Raw genomic sequence first — 21990 nt, 5'->3', positions numbered from 1 at the left:
AGAGCAGAAGTCGCTAGAGAAGGACCTTTGAAAGGCAGAATAAGGTGATAGAAGGGCTGGGCCATGCCTCACTGGAGGAGAGGGAAGCAGGCAGAACACCACCCCCAGCCCCTACAAGTTGCCCCATCATCAGACCTGGTAGGAGGAAAGCAGATGGTAAGCCTAGAAAAGCAGAGGGAGGAGAGCCTTTGCAGGCCATTGAGGGGGGGTCCAAGGATTGGGGTCTCCTGGGGCCTCGGAAGTACTTTGGCTTTTGAGCTCTTTAACTTTCTGATGGGACTTGAACCTTCTTGAGAAACTAGAGGGAATGGGCCAGGGCTCAGGCAAGAGGAGGCTCAGGGCAAAAAATGGGGAGGCTTCAGGAGGTCCTTTAGGCCTCCAGGCCAGCTCTTGGGATTGGAGAAGGGACTGGCATTCAGGGAAAATCCTGCCCAAGAATGAATGTGAGATTCATCCCTGGAGCATCGTCGGAATCAAAAGGATGGCTCAGGAGGGTGAGGCCGTAGGCCTGAGCCCAGATCGACCAGCACCTGTTCTGTGGCCTTGGGTGGTACCTTTCACCTCAGGGCCTCCATTTCCCAATGTGGATGTCATTCTCACTCTAGTTGATTGTGTGTCCCTCGCTGGCCAGGCTCTGGGCTGAGCCCTGTGCCCTGCATGAACTCACATTATCTTCCCAACAACCCTGTAAGGTGGGGGTGATTATAATCTCCATTTCAGAGATGCAACAACTGAGGCCAGAGAGTGGCTTTGGTTTACTCATGGTGACTGTGATGGCAGAGTGAGGGTTCTAACCCAGATCTCCCTGATTCTAAGCTCCAGAGGGATTCTGACCCTACTAAGTATGAGTCAAATGAAAAGTGGCTTAAGAATCCATAGAAGGGAGCGCCTGGGTGGCTCAGTTGATTAGGCGTCTACCTTCAGCTCAGGTCATGATCTCAGGGTCCTGGGATCGAGCCCCCTATCAGGCTCCCTGATAGCAGGGAGCCTGCTTCTCCCTCTCCTCCCTGCTTATGCTCTCTTTCGCTATCTCTCCCTCTCAAATAAATTAATAAAATCTTTAGGAAAAAAAGAATCCATAGAAGGAAGGAGATTTGGGGGACAGGAGGAAATTCCCAAGAGGAAATGGCTCCAGAGATTGTGGATCTAGGGACCCAGACATGGGGTAGGATGCAACAGGCAAGGAAGAGAGGACATTTCAGGTAGGGATTCCAGCCATGCAACATGTGCAGGTAGGGCTGCTGGGGCAGCTGCAATGATGGGCATAGAGGGAAGCCAAGCTATACACACCTGCCATGGCCTTGCTTACTTTCATTTCAAGGCTCGGAGCATCGGCAGTAGGCCTGTGACTCTGCGCAACTTCAGTGAGGCTGGGGTCCCCTGGGCCTGTGTCCCCCAGAGGCTGCATTTGCATTTGTCCCCATGCAAATGGTTGGTGAGTGCAGCTAGCAGCCCCCACCCCCACTGCACCCCCTTCTGTCACTGGGACTAGGCTGCTCGGGGAGTGTGGTGCAGCATTATTTTTAGAAATGGCACCATCTGTTCAAGGTGCCGGGTGGATTCTGTTCATCTCTGCAGTGGCCAGGACAGCCATGCCAAGTCAGGGGAAGAGCTGCAGAGCTGGCTGGCTGGGACGGTCACTAATCAGCATGCTGGCTTGCTGGATGCAGGAGCCAAAAAGATTCTGCAGGCCCTCAGGGTGTGGGATTTTGGGAGCTGGGGTCTGGGGCTGCCAGTGGGGTGGCTCTGGAGCTAGAGCAGCCAACATAGAGGAAAAGCTCAGCATAGAGGGGTGTCCAGTGCCCCCACGCACCCCACATGGTCCCCAGGCCTACCTCCTGGCAGATTCTGGATGCCCTACCCTGACCTTCTCCCTAACCTCCAGCTTTGTGTGGAGAATGGCCAGACAACAGGGATCCTCTGTGAAACCTAACACTGGTATGGGAGAGAACTCAGGCTTGACAAGTGTAATCCAGAACCCAAACACTTCAATGTGTCCCACTGCCTGAGCCACCACTACCCAGGGCTTCTGAGTCATGGCAGGAAGGAATTGGGCTGTTGATTGTGAGCAGAGACTCTGACGGCAGACTTCTTGAGTTTAGATCCAACAGGTATGTGACCCTGGGCAACCTCCTTAACCTGGCATAGCCTCTGTTTGCTCATCTGTAAAATGGGATGCTGGTAACAACTATTTCATAGGGTTTAGCTGCGGATATGCCAATTTGATGCCTGTAAGGCTGTGGCATGTTGTCTGGATGCATTCAGCATCAGCTCTCCCTACCATCTGGCTGACCAGTTTCCACTTTTCAAATGCAGCCTGCATTCTAAGATTCATTATCCCCAGTGTCTTTTCATAGTCAGATTGATTTCTCAGTAGTGGAGCCAGCATTCATGGAGATTAGTCTTGTGCTGGGAGCTGGAGAGGCCCTGTTCTCAGAGAGTTCATGGTCTAGCAAGGGAGGCAAGCTGGCCAAACCCACCCCAAGATAGGGGATAGAGAGCACGAAGGATAGAGAATACGAAGTCAAGGAACAAACTGCAAGTGATGGGCTGGCAGTGGTAAGGGGGCTGAAATTTGAAGCAGATTTGGAGAGAACTTCATGAAGAAGTTGGCATAGGGGCTGTGCCCTGAAGAGGAAGGTTTGGATTAATAGAAAAGCAGGTGCAGACAAACCAGGATAGAGGGTACAGTGTTTGCAAAGGGTGGGAGGCAGGAACATGCATTATTTGTTCAGGAAATGCAAAGAGTCCACTTAGATCAGAGGTCAGGGAAGCTGGCTCCAAGCCAATCAGGCAGGATTCTGGATGCCAGGGTCATGAATATGTTTTTTTAAATAGGAACCAGTAGGGACGCCTGGGTGGCTCAGTCAGTTGAGCATCTGACTCTTGATTTCAGCTCAGGTCATGATCTTGGGGTCATGAGATCAAGCCCTGAGTAGGGCTCCGGGCTTGGCAAGAGGTCTGCTTCTCAATCTCTTCCCCCTCTCCCTCTGCCCCTCCCCTTGTTCATGCTCTCTCTCTCTGTAAAATAAATAAATAAATCTTAAAAAAGAATAGGTACCAGGACCCAGCAATTGTTTTTAATCCAGAGAGTGGTGTGCTCAGATCCAAGAGGCAACATCTTATGGTAGTTTTAGAGACAGACAGGTCCCAATTCTATTCCTGGTTCTGCCACTCCTTAGCTGTGTGACTTTGGGCATGATGTTATTTCACCTCTCTGAGCCTTAGTTTCCCATCTGTAAAATAGGCATAATAACCCCTACCTCCGGGGTTATTGTGGGATATATACATTCAGAGCCAGCACAACTCCTAAAATATGGAAGCAACTCAGTAAATTAGAGTCATTGCCAGCATCATTTGGGGGAGACTAAAGGAGGGGGAGTGAGAGGCCAGTTGGGAGGCTGTGGATGAGGACCTTGAACTAGTGTCAGGAACCCTGGTGGCAAGAAAGAGGAAGGAGCCTGAGCCCTGACCCCACTGCTCCCTGGGTCTGGGAACCTGGTTGGTCAAGAGTCAAGGGTGACCCTGATAGTCAATTCTGGGACCTGAGAAGGTGCTTTAGATGTCACAAGTGACTCAGGGTTCACAGAAGGATGAGAACATTAGGGGAATCTGAAGACCAGAAGGGCCTTCAGAGGATACATTTGGCAGTCAAAGAAGGTTGGTTCTAGAGCTTGGGAGAAAGGGCAGGGTGGAAATGTAGGTTTGGGAACTACTTATGTTAGGATGAAAGTTGATACCAGGTAGGTAGCATTGCCCAGGGAGAGTGGTTCATTAACAGGGCCAAGACCAAGACCATAGGAAAAGGCTACAGTCTATAGTTGGCCCAAAACAGAGAAGTCATGCAGACCCCTAGGCAGAATTGGTCACAGAAGCCATAGGAGTTTGGGAAGAAGGGGTGGGTGCCATCAGCATGGCAAGGGTTTGAAGACTGAAAAGGGCACTGAAGTTGGCTGGTGGGAGTTGTCCCCAGAAGCCACCTAATAGTTAGTAGCATTTGAAAGGGCAGAGACAGAAACCAGGAGTGATTTTGAGCCGGAGGCTGGGCCACAAGACCAGGGCAGGATTCTGGAACCCGGAACTGGGGCAATGTTGGCTACAAGAGGAAGAGAGCTGAAAGAGGGGCTGACATGAGAACCCCAAAGTGCTAGGGCAGTGTGACTCCACCACCAGCCTAACTCATTTTTGCAGGCTTAGGGCTAGGGATCTGTGCCCTGAAATGATGCCAGCACAGGTGGCCCTGAGGGAACTGCACTTGGAGCAGCCCTGTTCTGGGGTCCCCAAGCTCCACCCAGAGAAGCCTTTATCAGAAGAGGAAGGAGGGGAAACCTTGGCCACAGGGGAGGCAGCTCCTTCTCTCAACTGCTCCTCTGGCTTCCTGGCCTTTTGATCCACCTCCTTCAGTTCTGAGGCCAAGTCAGTGGCCTGACAATGATCTCTAGCTCTCTACCAGGGAGACTCCAAGGGAGATAATCTGGGCTGAGGCAAGGAAGCCAGTGAGTGCACAGTCACCAAACCAGAGCAGCTCTGCTCCAGCCTAGAAGACTGGCCACAGTAGTGAGACATAGAATCTTAAAAACACCCCCCCCACACACACACACACGCACATATACCAGTCCCTGCTGGTGCCTACATCATTCTGACTCCCCTCCTCCTTTGAATCCAGAAGTCCTTCTTTCTGATTTTTTCACTGCTCTCCATTCTGTCTCCTGGCCTCTGCATTCTCAGGCCACATAGAATGACTTTCTTCCTAGTTTTAGTTTCCTTATTCTCTGATCTGGACCCCAAAGGACTCACACAACTATTCAGTAATCTTCCAACTTAGACTCATCCCCTGGCATGTCTGTGGATGAATACCATGCTCTGCAGAAGAAAAAAATTTAACAAAGTCAGACTGAGATGCCACCACTTAAATATGGTCCCAGAAGGAACCAGAGGTAGAAGACCCTGCACAATGCAAATGAATGGATCACTAATGCTGAGATTTCTGCCATCAGTGACAGATGGCACTGATGAGCCAAGGTGGGTCTTCTGCATGTGCACATAAATGGCCCCCGAGTAGCCCTTTACACAGTATCATTTTATTGGCTCAGTCCTGTCTCAGGACACCCCATTGCCTGAGAACCTGGCTTTACACATCAGCACCAAATCACTGGAGTCACCTCCCCGTGCCTGCTCACAGAATTCATGGAAAAAACCCTATGCCCTCCCCACTCCACCCACACCCAGAACCTCAAGCTCCCTAATCCCGCACTCCATTGGTCAGCACTACAGTCCTGGATAGCTCCTAGGGGCACGTAGAGCTCGTTGCTCTTTGTCAGCACCACAACACATGGACAGCTCCTTGGCGCGCGGTCCTTAAAGCCCACCCCAAATCCACAGTCAGCACCATTGCCTCAGGGACAGCTCCCAGTGGAGACAGTTCTTCAGTGCCTGCCTCTTTGTCCATCCCTGGGGTGGGGTGGGGCGGGGGGCTGTCAGCACCATGACCATATAGACAGCACTCACGCCCAGCCTCTGCTGGTCAGCCTGCTGGAGAGTGGGGGCCTGGGGTTCTCAGGTTTCCTGACCTCAGCCACTCAATCCCTCCGCAGCACCCACCTCTGTCCATCCATCAGCACTTCATCCCCAGAGAGAGCTCCCTGGGCCCCATTGCTCCACAGTCAGAGGTAAAGCCTGAAGACTCACCAACCAGCCAGTGATCTGTTGTGTGTGGCCAGAGCACTGAACAAGCAAAACCCTGTGCTTCACTATAGGAAGCCAGAGAAAAGGGCAGGAGCCTGGTCTGGTGGAGAGAGGGGTGTTAGTGAGGGGGACAGGCTTAAGAGTGTCAGTTATATATTTGAGATTTGGCTCTGCCACCCCTACCCAAGGACCTTACACCAATAACTGTAGTCTCTTTTTCTGTTTTCTCCTCTGTAAAATGCCAGTGCCAGCAGCCTCAGGGTCGTATGAAGGACTAAATGACATAACAAACATTAAGTTCATAGAACAGTGCTTGGCATGTGGTAGATATGCTCTAAGTGTTGCTGTTATTATGATTTTTTTTTTTTTTGTCCTTCCTTCAGGCCTCTGCTTGTAATGCACGGGAACAGAGCAGGGGGTGGGAGGGAAGGAGGCAGATAAAAACAGGAGAGGACAGTGTCACTATAGCCAGTTAGGATCTAAAGAGTGGAGGCAGTCAGGGCTGCAAAAAGGGCCTTAAGGAGTTCAATGTATCTGTCAGGGGAGCTGTGCAGGGTGACAGATGAGGCTGGGGAGGTGGCCAAAGCATTTGGCTGAACCCAGAGAACACTGTCCAAAGCAGCTGATCTATCCCAGGCAGAGCTTCCATCCCCAACCTTCTCACTGCCTGTCCCCTCTTGCAACCCAAATCTCACCTAACACTTTTCTGCCTCATCTAGGCTTTCTTGCTTCCATCTGCTAGTGACTTTACTGTTTTAGCTTCATCAGAAAACTCTCAAAGATTTTTTTTTAAAGGGAAGAATTCTAGGGGCACCTGGGTGGCTCAGGGTCCTGGGATCAAGCCCTGCATCGGGCTCCCTGCTCAGCAGGAAGCCTGCTTCTCCCTCTCCCACTCCCCCTGCTTGTGTTTCCTCTCTTGCTGTGTCTCTCTCTGTCAAATAAATAAATAAAATCTCTTAAAAAATAAATAAAGGGAAGAATTCTAGACAAGGAGCACATAAAGGGTACAAATCTTGAAAGGCAGACACTGCTGTGTAGAGGCCCAAGGTGGGGCAGGAGATGTCAGAGGTAGCAGATGAATTTGATCAGCTTGTGACTCCCAGGTTCCAGGGAATTTCTCTTTCCTTTTGTCTCCACCCAAGCAGGACTTGGCATATAACTGGGTGGCACTAAATTGGCCCTTTGAGACTGAGCATCTGTCCAACCTACCCACTTACTTTATAGAAAAGGAAACTGGGGCACAGGGAAAAAGCACTGGTCCAAGGCCATACTGTGAATTGGTAAAAGGCAATGGGACACAGAGAAAAAAACAGAGGCTTTGGACTTGAACAGGCAAATTTAAACTATGCCAGATCCTATCCAGATAGCCTTGACTATCTATAACATCTCTGAGCCCCAGCTTCTCACCTGTAAGGTAGGGACAGTGACACCACACAGCCCATGGAAGCATTTGCTAGCAATCACTGTTAATAGTGATGGTCAAGCCAAGATTGGAACCCAGAAGATCTGGCAAGTGCCATTTGGGTTACATCATCCCAAAATCTGAAGCAAAAGTTGTAAGGAATCTTTCGACTCAGCCTGCAGATTCTGATCATGGGGTTACTGGGGCTCTTTGTGGCAGAGTGAGCAGATCTAAAATGTCAGGAAGTGGGATCTGAGCGCCTCCTTTGCTCTCCTCAGAATCCCAGTGCCCATGACAGGGCCTGAGATGCACCTCCTCAGGTTTATTGGGTGGGTAGAAGGATGGACAGATGGAAGGTTGGAGAGATAGATAGACAGATGGATGGACAGCTGAAGAATGGATGGCTGGATGGATAGACGGATGGAAGGGTGGATGGATGGGAGGGTGGATGAGTGAGTACATGAGGAGCCTATATGACCAGAAATGGGGTTTTTCCATCTACCATTGACAGCTCCTCTGGAGAACAGGGGATAGTGCAGGGAGTTGACCCTGGTGGGCAGCTAAGAGCTAAAATGACCCTCCCTCAGGCCAGACAGGAGGGTGAGAAGCTATGCAAGAAACCGTAGGTCCCTAACTGCCCACCCCCTGGCCCTGATTCTGTCATCTGTGCCTTCAAGGCTGATGCCTGGCTGTTTCTGTGGGATATTTTTTCTTTTTTTTCTTTTTTTTTCTTTTTTTTTTTTAGATTTTCCTTTTCTGGTTAACAGGATAGGAGTTTTCTAAAAATAGCACTAAATTCACTTCTGAGGTATTCATTTCAATTCCCTTCCTTTTTCTTCACTCTCTCTCCCCAACTGTGAAATTCCAAGCTGAAATTGTCATTGTCAACTTTGAAGTATACCCCTGAGTGCATGCACACACACACACATACCGTGGGGCTTGCACACTGACAGACAGACATGGATACAGACATCTCTGCCTCACACTCACAGACACACACTCATGATGATATACTCCAGTAGACCTGTACAGCAACCCATGTCCTTCAGGGTCACTTACACCAAGCACACACCTTCTGACACATCACAGGGACCCCCTAACACACACACACACACACACACACACACACACACGCACATAAAATCACTTCCAGGCCCAACCCAACACCGCCATTTTCACATTCCTTCTGACTAAGGTGTGCCCCCAGACTACGTACTGGCTGTGCTGAACGTCCACCATAACACACTCACGCCGACCCTGCATACTCACACTGACATGCACACCCACACTCCCATAGTCACTCCAGATCGATCAGGCTCTCTCCTCATATACATGCACACACATAAAGGACATTCCCTCTCCCAGAGGGACTATGACTCTCCAGGTGAGGCTGAAGGAAAAGCAGTTGTCCCTCTGCCCCCAGATGCCTGGCTGAGTTCACCCATTTCCCTGGATCAGCACCAAGGAGGAGGGTTCCCATCACCAGGGCAGGGAGGCCCTACCAAAAGGCCAGAATTTACATCCAGGAGAGGAAAGAAAATGTCCTACCCCAAGGGAGCTAGTTAGTTGGGACCAGAGCAGAGGGGAGACTGACTGCCTTATATGTTGTGCCACACAAGCTAGGACATTCCCCAGCCTTCAGAGCAGTGCCAGTGGCATTGTGACTAGGGTACAGTTGGTCTGAGTTCTGAGCTAAGGACAGTAGTGTGAGGGACAACATGGGTGAGCAGAGGACAGAGGCAGGGAGTAAGTTAAGAGCATTGTAAGAACATTTACCATTTACCAAGTTCTTCCTCTGTGCCGGGAATTGGGCTAAGCTCTATCTTGATTAGTCCTCACAAAACCCTAGGAAGTAGGCTGTCTGGTTGACTCTGTTCAGGAAGGAGGAAATTGAGGCACAGGGGGGCATTAGGAGCCTTGCCCAAGCCACAAAACTATCAAATGGTGGCACCAGGCATCACCCAAGATCTCCACATGGGACCTGTGTCCTTCACATCTGTCACTGGTACTACTGACAAGTCAGAGGAAAAGGGAACTTTAAAAATACATATTAAGGTGGCATTTAAATTCAGCACATCTTAAAACAGAAGGGTTCTGTATCCAAAAGTTATTTTTAGCACACACTTCATTTGTAGTTGTCCCAGCTCCCATCCTTCAGTTAGGATTGAAAAAGCTGTTGGTTTGGGGGTTTGGTGGGATTTTTTTAATCGTTCCTTCAAAAGATAGATTCCTTCTTTGTTAAATTAACTCCAAAAAAACATTGCTCCTTCCTCTGCCAGCATCCCTCCTGGCAAAGACTTTTTATTAAGGCGTCCCTAACCTATTCTTGAGTCACTGAAATGTAACAATACAGTCATTTAAATGCTAATAAGATGAAACCGAAATGCATAAATCTAATATTATCAGAACCTTCTCCTGGATTCTGAAGGGCTTGCCGCATCACAGCCTAAAGGGACCCCAGAGACCACGTCCAATTCCTTCACTTTCCACATGGGGAAACTGAGGCCCAGGAAGAAAAGGAGCTTCAAGATCACGCAGCTGGAGCTTGGAAAACAGAGAGGGGCTTTTCAGTGGGCTCTGACCCCAATTGACTGTGTGACCCCTGATACATTGTTCAACCTCTCTGGACCCTGGCTATACGCCCTGCACGGGCCGATGTCTCAGTTAGCTCAGGCTGCTATAACAGAATACCATAGAACGGAGTGGCTTAAATGACAGAAATTTGTTTCTCACATGTCTGGAGGCTGGGAAATCCAAGATTGAGGTACTGGCAGATTCAGTTCCTAATGAGAGCCCTCTTCCTGGCTTACAGATGGCTATCTTGCTGTGTCCTCACGTGGCTGAGAAAGATGATTTCTCTCCTGTCTCCTCTGAAGAGCACTAATCCCATTCAGGAGGGCTCCACCCTCATGACCTAAGCCCCTCCCAAAAGCCCCACCTCCTAATACCATCACACTGGGGATGAGGCTTCTACCTATGAATTTGAGGGGACACATTCAGTCCCTACCAGCCTGTGTGCCCACTGTTTCGGGCAGAGATGACTATGCCAAGTTGAGTGCTGGCTTCAAACAAATCTCACCACAACCATGGGAGAGGCGCACTTGCTAGTAACGGGGTGGGAGGGGGGCCAGGCAGAGGTACAGAAGCCAGTGTTCTAGAGTGTCCGTTCCAGGCCTGGAGCCTCAGCCAGAGCCCTCACACAGGGGTATCCCTGAGTCCTCACCACAACATGTAAGACAGGTAAATCCACTCCACTTTGCAGACGAGGCCCAGCGAGCCTAGGTGACTTCTCCAAGGTCACACAGCTCATTTAATCTCTCAGCTATAGAGTGGTGGCTCATGTGGTATTTGAGTGAGGCAGCAAGAAAATCAGAGTCTGGTAGGCTTTGGCTAAGGAGATGACTGCCTGCTCCAGCTTTAGCCTCACACCCATGTCTCATCATACCAAAGAGAAACTGGGGAGTGGAGGGTGGGGGGCGTGTCTCAAAGAAAAAAAATGTAACTACTGATTCTGATATCTTTCCAGACCCAGCAAACCTATAACATCGATGGAATAAGAATCACTACTCCATTTGATAGATGGGGAAACTGAGGTTCAAGGACCTATCTAAAGTCATACCTCCCAGGGACAGATGACCCAAGGGCTGATCCATCCATTCACTAAGCACTTATCGAGTGCTTTCTGAATGCCAGGCCCCATACTAGGTACAAAATAGACATGGCTACTGCCCACACAGAGCTCTCGGGCTCCCGAGGAAGGGAGACATGAAGTGGGTCCAAGCAATAAAGTGTGAAGTGCAGGATGATACCAGAGGCTTCCACAGTTGGGAGCATTTACAGTCCTGGGTGGTCAGAGAAGGCTTCCAAGGAAAGCACACTGCTGAGCAGGACAGGCCATGGTCAGGGTGGGGAAGGTGCAGGTAGTAGAGAGCACTCTATGACAGCTATGGGGCAACCACGGAGTTTTCAGTCCATAGTTGTGAATTTATACAAGCTAGGAGGTCTTCAGTTCTGCCTGCCAGAAGATCATTTGTGTGGCATCCTACAGGTGCTTCTGTGTCAGTGGATTCATACTCTCAAATCAAGCAAATCCCACAGCCAGGTCAAGTACCAAAGTGAACTCTGCAAGTTAGGACCAACCAAAAGAGGGGTGGTCTCATGCATGCAGGTCTCATGCATGCATGGGAGGCAGGAGCAGGGGACGAGGGGGTGGGGGAAGGGCCGCATCAGAAGAGGTAGCTGTGATGGGAAATCTCAAAGAAGGAAGTTTTGTTTTGTTTTGTTTTGTTTTGTTTTGTTTTCAAAAAAGGAAGTTAAAGATCAATCACCTACAGAGGCAGACTTCTGATTTTTAACTAATTTTTTTTATCCCAGAATTGCATCCCTCCATACATACAGGTCCCTTCCTGCACCTTTTACTATGCCCTTTCATAACAGACAGTTGCATATTTGAGTTTCTTTTCTGTTCATCCTTTGGCTTAAGTCCTGCTTAACCTACATGGGAAAGAAATATTCCTTACTCATAGTGAGAGGAAAAATCTTTCCTGATACCCTGGGCCAGATCAGATCTTCTTACTCTGGACAGCTATAGCAAGTGTCACTTCCCATCATGGTAAACTCATTCATGTTATAGAAGTCACTCATTCAATTGTCCCTCCTCCCCACCGTCAGCTTCTGGAGGGCAGGAGCAGGAACAATGTCTGGATCGTACAATGCCTGACACAGAGTAGGTGCCCAAAACACAATTACTGAATGGATGATTGGATGGTTGGATGGATGGACGGATGGATGGATGGTTGGATGGATGGATGGATGGATGGATGGGTAGATGGGTAGATAGATGGTTGAAGATCATTGTTCATCTTAACACCATAGTTAAAATCGCCAGTAGCCCATTAACTCATGCCTACTATTGTCATCGTAAATATAATTACTCCTAACAATTCTCATAACTCGTGCTGCCAGAGATGTAATTATCAGTGCCTGTAAGACATGCCGCAGGTAACGGGGACAGATCGAAAACAGCACCTCGGGTTTAGAAAATCCCTTGTGGTTTGGAAAGCACTTTCGTTCACATATGGCAGTTCGTTTACCCATCCTAAGAACCCCATGAGAGAGATTCACAAGGGAAGGCAGCAAAGTGTCCTGATTAAGGGTGTGGCTCTGGATTCAGACTGCCTGAGTTCAAATCCCAGCTCTGGCACTCACTAGCTATGTGACCTTGGGATGTTGTTTCACATCTCTTGGCCTCAGCTTCCTCATGTTGTTATATAGGAATAACCAGACTACCTATCTCATAAAGTGCTTATATGGATTGGTAATAATCGCAATAATTACTGAGTGTGTCCCATGTGCTTGGTTCGGTTCTACATATTTTACATGAAATAACTCATTTAAGCCTCATAATACCTATGAAGTAGATACTATTATTCCCTCTGCCTTTTTTATAAGATGAAACTAAAATTGGTTTACTTCCCATTCTAGTGGGAGATGGAGGGGCTAGAATTTAGAACCCAGAGACTGTAGTTTCTAGAGCCCCTGCAGTTAACCTTTATGACATCTCTACACAGGTATCCTTGGTCCCTGCCTCACTTGCTTCTCATAGGGATGCACTGCTAGGGTCAAAACTCATGGGTTCTGGGGGTGGTACATGCTCAAATGGCCAAGGACCATGCATGCTCTTACAGGACTGGGGGTGGGATCCCCAAGCACACTCTTTCTCTGGTGTCTTGTGTCTCTGCTTGCAGCATCAGGACCACTCTATAAGATACTTATTGCTCCCAGTGTAAGAATAAGGCCTCCTACTGCATCCTTGAGTAAAGGTGCCCTCCTGTAAGGCATGACAGGTTTCTCCTGTGGCTCCAGAAGCCGCTGACCCATGGCTGGGAAGCCCCATAACCCAGGTGAAAATACAGTGAATTTGAACATGGTTTATAATTATTTCCCAATAAATTGAGAGGTAGCAAAGGGACAGGGGACAGTGATTATTATTTTACAGATGAGGAAACAAAGCCTTGGAAAAATGAAGGGAGGGGCTTGCCCAGGGTCCTAGAGCCAGGATTTGGGAGGACTTGGATTTGAACCCAGGTTGCTCTGACCCAAGAGGCTATGTTGTTCACTGCCGTTAGGCACGGTTCACCCACGAGCCTCTGCTCTTCAGAGAGTAAGGAGGGAGTGCCCCCTAGGGGAAGGGGGAAAAGCACCAGGCTGGGAGTCCAGAGACCAGCCCACCTCTGGACTCCCTCCACTCTAGCTAGCTCTGTGTGGCTCTGGACAACTTCCTTTCCCTCTCTGAGCTTCTGGTTCCTTACTAAGAAAATGAAATTGACTCTAAAATGCCTCCAGCACTTTTTTTGCAAGAGGAAAGATTGGTGAAGCAAAGAGATGGGGCAGGGGACAAGGGGAAGGAGTTAGGGCTGGGTCGGGGGCTCAATCCCATCTCCCTCCCCTTACCCCTTCCCCATTACTGTCCCAGACCAGGATGGCCAGTTGTCTGTGCCTCCTGGGTGGGGCCAGTCCCCATGCCAGGCCCAGCCAAGCTCAGCAGAGGCCCTTTGTCACCCAACGCTTGCCGGGGACCTTGGATACCGGTGTTGGGTGTCGGGGTGGATTGGATTCTCTCCTGGCAGCCCCACAGATGCCACACTTCTGCAAGGGCGGCTGGGCCGGCAGGCAGGGAAAAGCCGCTGCTCTCTTCTCCTCCTCCTGGGCTCCCCAAGGGATGTCCTAGCCGCTATCTGTGGTGCTGAACTGTGGGGGCCCCCAGGTGAGGGCTCCATGGACCCCAGCTCATGCTGGGGGCCAAACGGGGGGAGGGGGGTGCTCAGTGATGTCCCGGTGAATATGCATGAGCTGATTCCTCTGGCCAGGCCAAGGGCCTTGATTCATGTGGTTGGAGACTGCGGGTGAGGGTATGCAGCTTTCTCCCATTCCCATGCCTGTGAAACTAGAGTGGGGAGCACAGCAGATGTAGGTGGCGTGGATGGAGGAAGCATATATGCTGGGGAGCCTGGGGGCTATTACTTGCAGGCTGGGGTTGTGCTCCAGATTGTGAGAGCCTGGTGTGCGTGTAAACAAGACTGTGAGCACAGGTATTTTTGAGGAGAGGGGGTGGGAATGTGAAGATGTATTCCTAGAAGTGTGGCTACGTGGGGTTGTATTTACGGCAGGAAGGGGGGTGTCCACCAGGGTGTGTGTGAAGTGGGACTCATGTATTAGTGTGTGTGTATGGCGGTGGGGTGGCCCTAAAAGTAGGCAGGTTGGGTGTTGCGGAGCACCCTAAGTTGTGTATGTCAGAGGGTGTGCGTACAGCAGGGTGCATGTCATGAAGTCCGTGTGTTAAGTAGCACAGTGGACAATTAGGGGGTTAGGGTGTGTTTTGGGGGTACACCAGGCTGTGCCTCAGGGGTGGCATATTGTAGAGTGCCCAGGTGGGCTCCAGTATATTTAGATTTACAGTGTGAGCTGGTGTGTTATGGGGTATTGTAGGAAACACCTGTGTTAGGGTATGTGTATATGTAGGGGGTGTTATTTGGGGTGGTCTGTGTGGTGTACAAGCAAATGCAGCCTGGGCCCTCCCGAGCCCCTGTCCCATGAGTCCTCCAGTGCCTGACCCTTGTCACCACTCTGTGCTTGCCCCCACAGGAGCCACCGCCCATGACCATGTAGATACCAGCTCCAGGGAGCAGCATGGGCCCCACTGAATGGAGACTCCTGGGTCTACAGCCCTGAGCCCCTCCGGCCCCTGGACGTTGCCCCGTGCCCAGGGACACCCCTTGGAGCTCACCACCGCAGTCGCCAGCCCACCTCGGCCGCCCCCTCCCCCTGGGACCCAAAGTCGGCCACCAGGAGCCACAGTCATCCAGTGAGGTTGTGCTTAGGACAGCACGCGGAGCCATCGCCCAGCAGCCTCTTGTCCAGCGCTGACTCTCGGGCCCAACCCAAGCAGGGACTGGAGCAAACATGGGTGACATGACCAACAGCGATTTTTACTCCAAAAACCAAAGAAATGAGTCAAGCCATGGGGGCGAGTTCGGGTGCACAATGGAGGAGCTCCGCTCCCTCATGGAGCTACGGGGCACCGAGGCTGTGGTCAAGATCAAGGAGACTTATGGGGACACTGAAGCCATCTGCCGGCGCCTCAAAACCTCACCTGTCGAAGGTAGGTATGGAAGACTTGAACACAGTGCTTGGATTTGGGATCCAGCCACCCAGCCCCTGGTCTCCCTTCCCCAGTCCCCAGGAACCCCCTCATCTGGGCTTAAGCATGGGACCACAACATTGCATTCAAATCCACATGCATTCAAATCCATCTCCACAACCCATGTCACTGGCCGGGGTTGTGTCCAGCTGTCCCAAATCCAAACTCTGATGGTGGCCCCCTAGGTCTCTGGGGCAGCCATAGGCCATGGAGCTGCTGGAAGACAGGGCAGGCAGGAAGATGGGCCATTAGGGAAAGGTGACAGATGCCTGTGTGTGTCTTGCCCTGGGGCTGGGTGTGGGGCTTTCTTGTAATTACCAAAATGAGCAGACCTAGCATTTCAGGAGAGAGAAGTTTCAGTTTCTGGGGGCTTGGCTGAAGGGGACCAAAGCCAGGTTATCTGCTGTTGGGCAGAAAGAAGAGAAACCAGACCAGCTTGAGCACCAGAGTGTAGAGTTTGGGTCCCCATCCCCACGGCTACTTTCCCCTTGCCATTAGGGAGAAGAGTTCCCTGCATAAACCCCAAAGGTTTGTGTGTGAGGCTCTTCCCTGGCACTCCCCGAGTCTTACAGATTTGTGCAAAGAGGCTGTGCTGAGTCTCAGTTTCTTCCTGTGGAAAAGGGAACCAATGGCTACCTCATAGTGCCTACCAGAAGCCTGAGCATACGGTAGGTGCTCGGTAAGTGGCAGCCATTCTTATTCTACTTATTCTAAGCAATGGATGACAATCCCTCCCCCAAGTACAGATCACAGCTAGGAGACAGACAGCATCCGAATTCTTATCCCCATGTGACAGATGAGAAATCCAAGGCCAAAAGTCCTTCCCGTCCTGTCTCCTGACTCCAGTCCCCATGCCCTGGGCACTGCTGGGCACCAACTTTCAATGCATTTCCTGCAGAGGCTGCTTGGGAAGGGGCTCTAGCCACTCAGCTAGGCAGAAGTTTAGAAACACCTTCCTTCCTTGGTGGTGTTTGGTTTTGTTTGGGGAGTAGAGTAGGAATAGAGGAAACATCCTTTCCTGATTTCTTGATACTAACTCGGAGCTTGAGAACGGCCACATGTTCCCTGAGATGGGAGCAAGCTCTGCCTGGGGGCTCTGGGCCTCTTGCAAACACACCAATCTGTGGCAGAATGGCTCATGCTCACCTCCGCCATCAAGTTGGCACACCTGGCCTGCTAGGAGGCAGGGTCGCCCCAGGAGTCTTTGTCTTTTCAGTGGGACCAAGAGATTCTCTTGAGTCAGGAAGTCTTAAGTGTCTGTGGATCTCAGACCCTGCAGAGAACCTGCTAAAAGCTGTGGTCCTTTTTCCCAGAAAAAAACCAACCGCATTCTACAGATGTGGTTCACACTGTCAGCACATTCGCAGAGCCCCTCGAAGCCAGGCCGTGGACCATGGCATATGGACCGTGGTATGGAGAAACCCGCCTCCCCTCCCCACCCCCCTGACAGGTTCTTGGACCCTGGGAAACTGAGCGGCCCGTGGCCAAACTCCAGCTCTGTGCAGGGCCATCACCATTTGGTTCACTGTGTCCCCGGCTGCATCCTGCTGGAAAAGCATGAGCACGCCAAAGGGCGGGAATCCTGTCCAGCTCCTCCCATACCTCTAGTGCCCAGTCTGGTACCTGGCACAGAAGAGGGTGGATAGCTGTCCGGTAAAGCCCTGAGATGTGGCCACTGAGTCCCCAGCCCATGGGGAGCAGCTGAGCAGCCAAAACAGCCCATAATCTAGCCCAGGTATAGCATGGACCCCAGAGCTCAGAGGAGAGGTGAGGTGGGCAGGCAGGGAAGGTCAGGGAAGGCTTCCTGGAGGAGGAGGTACTTGAACTTGGCTATGGAGGAAAGAGAAGGAAAAGCATGTAGCATGGCATAGAGAAGCATTTTTTAGATGGAATTCCACAGAATGCCAGGGCATTGCAAAAAGGTAGGCATTATGTGGAAAATAAAGGAGACTCGGCTTTGTCATCTTCACAGTGGAAGGAATTATGACAGCTCTGAATATGGGTCAGCCGCCTGTCAGCCATGTGTGCTGGGGGCTTTTTGGTTTGACCTCCCTGGGCCTTGGTTTCCTAATTTCTCATAAGGACCAAGTGAGATCTCTGATGGGAAAGATCTCTGAGAAGGGGGAGAAAGCCCGTGGCAGGATTAACCAGAGGCCCTGCTGTGTTGGTCCCTAGAAGGATCTCCCAGGGTGCAGTAGAGGTGTGGGGAGAGGCAGAAGAGCGTAATGCTACAGACCTCAGACTTGGATGACCTGGGTTCAAATCCCAGCCCTGCCATTTACCAGCTGTGGGATTCTGGGCAAGGTATCAACCCCTCTGTGCCTCAGTTTCCTCATTTGTAAATTGGGACAATAATAGTGACTGTCTCATAGGGTAGTGAGGACACGGTGAAGTAGCTGAGAACAATGCCTGGCCCATGGGTAGTGCCATGTGTTAGGATTCAGGCCCAGAGACTAAACACCTCCATTTCCCCATCAGTAAAATAGGTTGTGAATGCTGAATGAAATTAGGCCAATTGCCCAGTCTCTAAGTCTCAGTAAATGTCAGCTCTTGTTGCTGTTGTTTTCATTATGGTTATCACAACTCTGGAAGAAGCAGTCACATTCTCTGGAAAGGGTGGAATCTGACCCTTCTGGAATGCTGGCCAATGTCTGTGAATGCTCCGACACTTTTTACCAGGCTGTGCTACATTCTTATCACACATGTTCCTAGAAGCAGGTGTTGCTACCCCATTTCACAGATGAGAAGCATGAGGGCTCAAGGTCACCACCACTGTCCACATCAGAGCAGACTTTGAACACAGCTGTCTTGGACACCGTCCTGAGATGTGTCCCCATGCGTGAGCCAAGCATGTGCACCTGGGAACAGTCCTCTAAAGATGCCTTCTGTCCAACAAAGGCCTGAGTAGGTTGGGGCCACCAAGGAACTTTTCTTTATTCCTTCTGGTGTTCAGCATTCATGCCCTATTTGGCCCTCTTCTGACTTCGAGAAATGCTTGGTCCTCCAGCCCCAGCCCCCAGCTGAAAAGCCACATGGTCTGGGTCTGTACCAGCTGTAGATGTGGACTCAGGTTGGCCGTTCCCAGCACCCTGTGCCCCACATCTGCTGACGTGAGCAAGGAGCCGGCCTCTGAGTCACACTATAGGAAACTGCTCTGGGCCATGCATAAATTAGCCTTCCGCTTCACATCCAGCTAATTTTAGGCAAAAAGATCTCTGCAAGTGATAGAGGTGGGTTGACACCATGAGAAATCCACTCCCACCCGGAGCACCACCTGCTGCCGGCCAGGGGCTCAGCTCCCAAGGCCTGGCAGTGTGGAACTTTCCCCCTGAAGGCCTGACTCTGGTGACAACTGGGGGGTAAACCTGGCTCCTTGTGAGGCCAGGGGTGGCCTCCATCTCTGATCTGAGCTCCATTCCTTCCCTCCTCCACTGTTGGTTCCATTCCACTCTGGCAACGCCCTCCCCTCCTTGCCCTCCATTGCTTCCTTTCCTTCCACACCTTCCAACATAGGACAGTAGAGCCCAAGACCCAGGTTTAAATCCTGCCAGGCTTACTCTTCAAGGGACATTGACTCTTCAAGGGACACATGAAAGAATTCCGTTAACTTCTCCAAGCCTCAGTTGCCTTGTCTGTGAAATGGGAGTAATAACACTACCTAGCTCACAGGTTGTGGTGAATATTAGATAATCCACATGAAGGGCTTAGTATGGTATATGACATGCGCTAGACACTGCCAAAATGATGTTCCTTATCATTGTTATTATTATAGCCAAATTTTTCTTATAAAAAACAACATGCATCAGCTCTATCCCCATGAAAGAAATAGGCAACTAAATAAGATGGTACCAGGGCACCCCAGTGGTGTGGTTGGTTGGGCATCTGACCTGGTTTCAGCTCAGGTCTGATCTCGGGGTCCTGAGATCAAGCCCCACATCCAGCTCTGTGCTCGGTGGTCTGGTGGGGGGAGTCTGCTTGAGTTTCTCTCTCTCCCTCTCCCCCCTGAGCACTCTCTCTCTCTCATTCTCTAAAATAAATAAATAAATCTAATAAATAAATAAATAAGATGGTACCAAACAAAGAGTTAATATGCTACCAGAGAAGGCTTCCCAGAGTAGGCTGCTTTTCGATTAGTCTCGAAAACTGGGTGGTAGGTATTGGGGTGGCCTGTGAGGCCCCAGAGGCAAGAGCTGTTTGTCATTCTCCACACCTGGTACAATGCCTGGGCGCTCAAATAAATATTCACAGAAAGAAGGGAGGAAGACTGAGAGGTAGGGGATGCCTCTGGGCCCCCCCCCCTTGTGTGGGATGGAAGGCTGCAGAAGAGGGACAGGACACGGGACAGCTTGTGTCACCCATGGAACAATTGGCTTCAATTCCCCAAGCTCCGAGAGGCACTGCCCTGAGCCACTTGGCATGCATACCCCTTGTCCTTCACTTCCAGCCCCCCGCACCTCATGCTGTCAGAAGGGGCAGCTCAGACAGGTCCCGCTGAGTGCTCCCTGCATTGTGCATCTCTTGGTGGGGGAGAGAGGGGAACAAAGAAGGGGGGCAGCAGCAGGGCTGGGTGGGAACTGGATACTGGAGTGTTGTGAAACGGAACCTCCAGTTAATTTTGTATGAATCCTATGGCCCGCCCAGGTAGAGGCGAGAGTGGGGCTGAGGGAGGAGAGCAGAGTGGATCACGGGAACAGTGCCTCATGTTGCATAAACGCGATGTTAAACCAGAACGCCCCTCGGACCCGGCAGGGCCCGTGTCGTCAACCACAGAGCCGCCACCAGCTGGGCACGGGGGAGGGTGTGAAGGCAGCGTGTGTTTTCAGTGTCTCTGGGCCCCAGGCCCAGGCTGTGGGGGTCGTCTGTCTGTCGTTGTGATGCTCTGTTTCTCCGTGTGCTCCATCTCCCCAAGCATCACCAGGGCCCAGAGAGGTTGATGGGGAAACCGAGGCAGCCACAGATTTCAGCCGCGTCCCAGGCAGGGTGAGGTTGGGAACCGCTCAGACACAGGATCCATGTGGGGAATTCACGGCCTGGCCGGAGAGGCGCGAGAAGGCCTCTCACCGGGGTCTTCTGGTGAAGTGATCGTGCTCCATCTTCTAACCCAGGAGTTTCAGGTGTCAGGTCTGGAGGAGAAAAGTTCATCGAAATACTTAAGAGGCTGAGGAAGTGTAGCTGCCTTCTCAGAGACATGCGGGGGTGCCGGAGGGGAAGGCATGTAGGCTGGAGAGGTGTTCTGGCCTCACTTCTGTCACCAAGCAGGCTCCTGACCTCGGGCAGACTCTCAGGACCTATAGTCTCCTCTGTGAAATGGGAATGGTCTACTTCACCTTCTGCCATGCGGAGACAGTGAGCTGAAAATCCTTTGAAAGTTTGCTACAGAAGAATCATCTTCCAGTATTCACTGAGTATTTCTAGCCATCAGGATTCTCTTTGATAGAAACCCATCTCAAACTGGCTTATGCAAAAGAGGGATTTTTCTGGCTTGTGCAACCGAAAGGGGCAGGGACGTTCTAGCCTCAGGCAAGGCGGGGTCCAGGGCCTCCAGGGCCTCAGGATGGCTGCCCTGTTGGCCTAGTCCTCGGGCAGGCCCCCACCTATTATTAGCTTCAGGTTAACATCCTCCCGCCCTGACCCCCAGCAGCCAAAGGCACCTCTTTCCTCATGGTCCCTCCCCTAAGTCCCAGAACAAACTCTCATTGGGCCACCTGGAATCACGTGGCCCTTCTCGGCCCAATCCCTGTGGCCAGAGGATAGAGAAGGCTGATAGGTCAGACCCCGGTCACATGCTCACCCCAGAGTGGTGCGCGTCGGTCCACCCAGACTACGTGGCGATTGTGGGAGGGAGATCGTCCTGGTGGGCCTGCTCCGTGTGGAAGGCCCCTGCGTGTGATGGGGAGGGTGCGGACGAAGAGCGGGCGTGCTTTGAGCCCTTGAGGAGAGCTTAGCCTGGATGGGGAGAAAGGGTAGCCGAGGAGCAAAGGCGGGTTCAGGAGCACCAAATACGCAGTGGTCATAGCCAACCCCAGCACCATTAACGTTCACACGGGTGAAGCAGGCATAGCTGGGACCGTCCACGAGAAGTAGGGATAGGACTAGTGTCCCCGCGGGGAAGTGGCCAACTCCGTGTCATGGTCAAATCCTGGCTGCACTATTCTTATCCCGCTGTGGAACATTGGACCCCTCTGTGCCTCGGTTCCCTCCTCTGTAACATGGGACAATAACAGTGCGTCTTCCTTAGGGTTCCCGTAAGGATCCGAGTAACATGCCTAAAGTGCTTGGTGTCTTCACGTGGTAGGTGCTGCCTCTGTGTGAGCTGTTATTCTATGCTGAGGATTCTCTGTGTGACTTTAGGGCCACGTTGGGTTTAAATTAGCAGAGAAGAGAAAGGTGGCTTATCTGGGCAGATCAGTGGGCTTGAACAACACATGTGAGGCTGTGGGTTAAAAAAAAAAAAAGCCCCGTATCTGATTTGCAATGCTTATACACACCCCCCCCCCGCCACTGCCATCACCAGGAAGAATAAATCCCTTAAAAGCACTAGCTTTCTGTGAAAGTCTGATGAATCACATGTGGATGCTTTCCAGAATGCCGCCCTCACATCTTCCTGAATCATCAATAAAATAAACCCACATGTTGATTGATCTGTGCTGTCCATTTTCCCAGGTGGGGGCAGTGGGGTGTGTGCTAGGCAGACAGTTCTGCA

At 51.2% G+C, this 21990-nt stretch overlaps 1 protein-coding gene across 1 annotated transcript in view; it reads left to right on the top strand.

The window, feature by feature from the left end:
• The window catches only part of ATP2B2 (ATPase plasma membrane Ca2+ transporting 2), a 170981-nt gene that overhangs the window by 37366 nt on the left and 111625 nt on the right, over window positions 1–21990 (top strand). The window contains exon 2 of the mRNA XM_073901649.1: window positions 14732–15248. Within this exon, the coding sequence (XP_073757750.1) occupies window positions 15050–15248 (199 nt within the window). The 5' untranslated portion in view covers window positions 14732–15049. The remainder of the gene's footprint in view (window positions 1–14731; window positions 15249–21990) is intronic.

The sequence above is a fragment of the Callorhinus ursinus genome, unplaced genomic scaffold, assembly GCF_003265705.2.
Source record: "Callorhinus ursinus isolate GAN/ISIS: 27379988/994484 unplaced genomic scaffold, GSC_fseal_2.0 scaffold15, whole genome shotgun sequence".
Lineage (NCBI taxonomy): Eukaryota > Metazoa > Chordata > Mammalia > Carnivora > Otariidae > Callorhinus > Callorhinus ursinus.
This window is presented reverse-complemented; position numbering and strand designations above follow the sequence as displayed.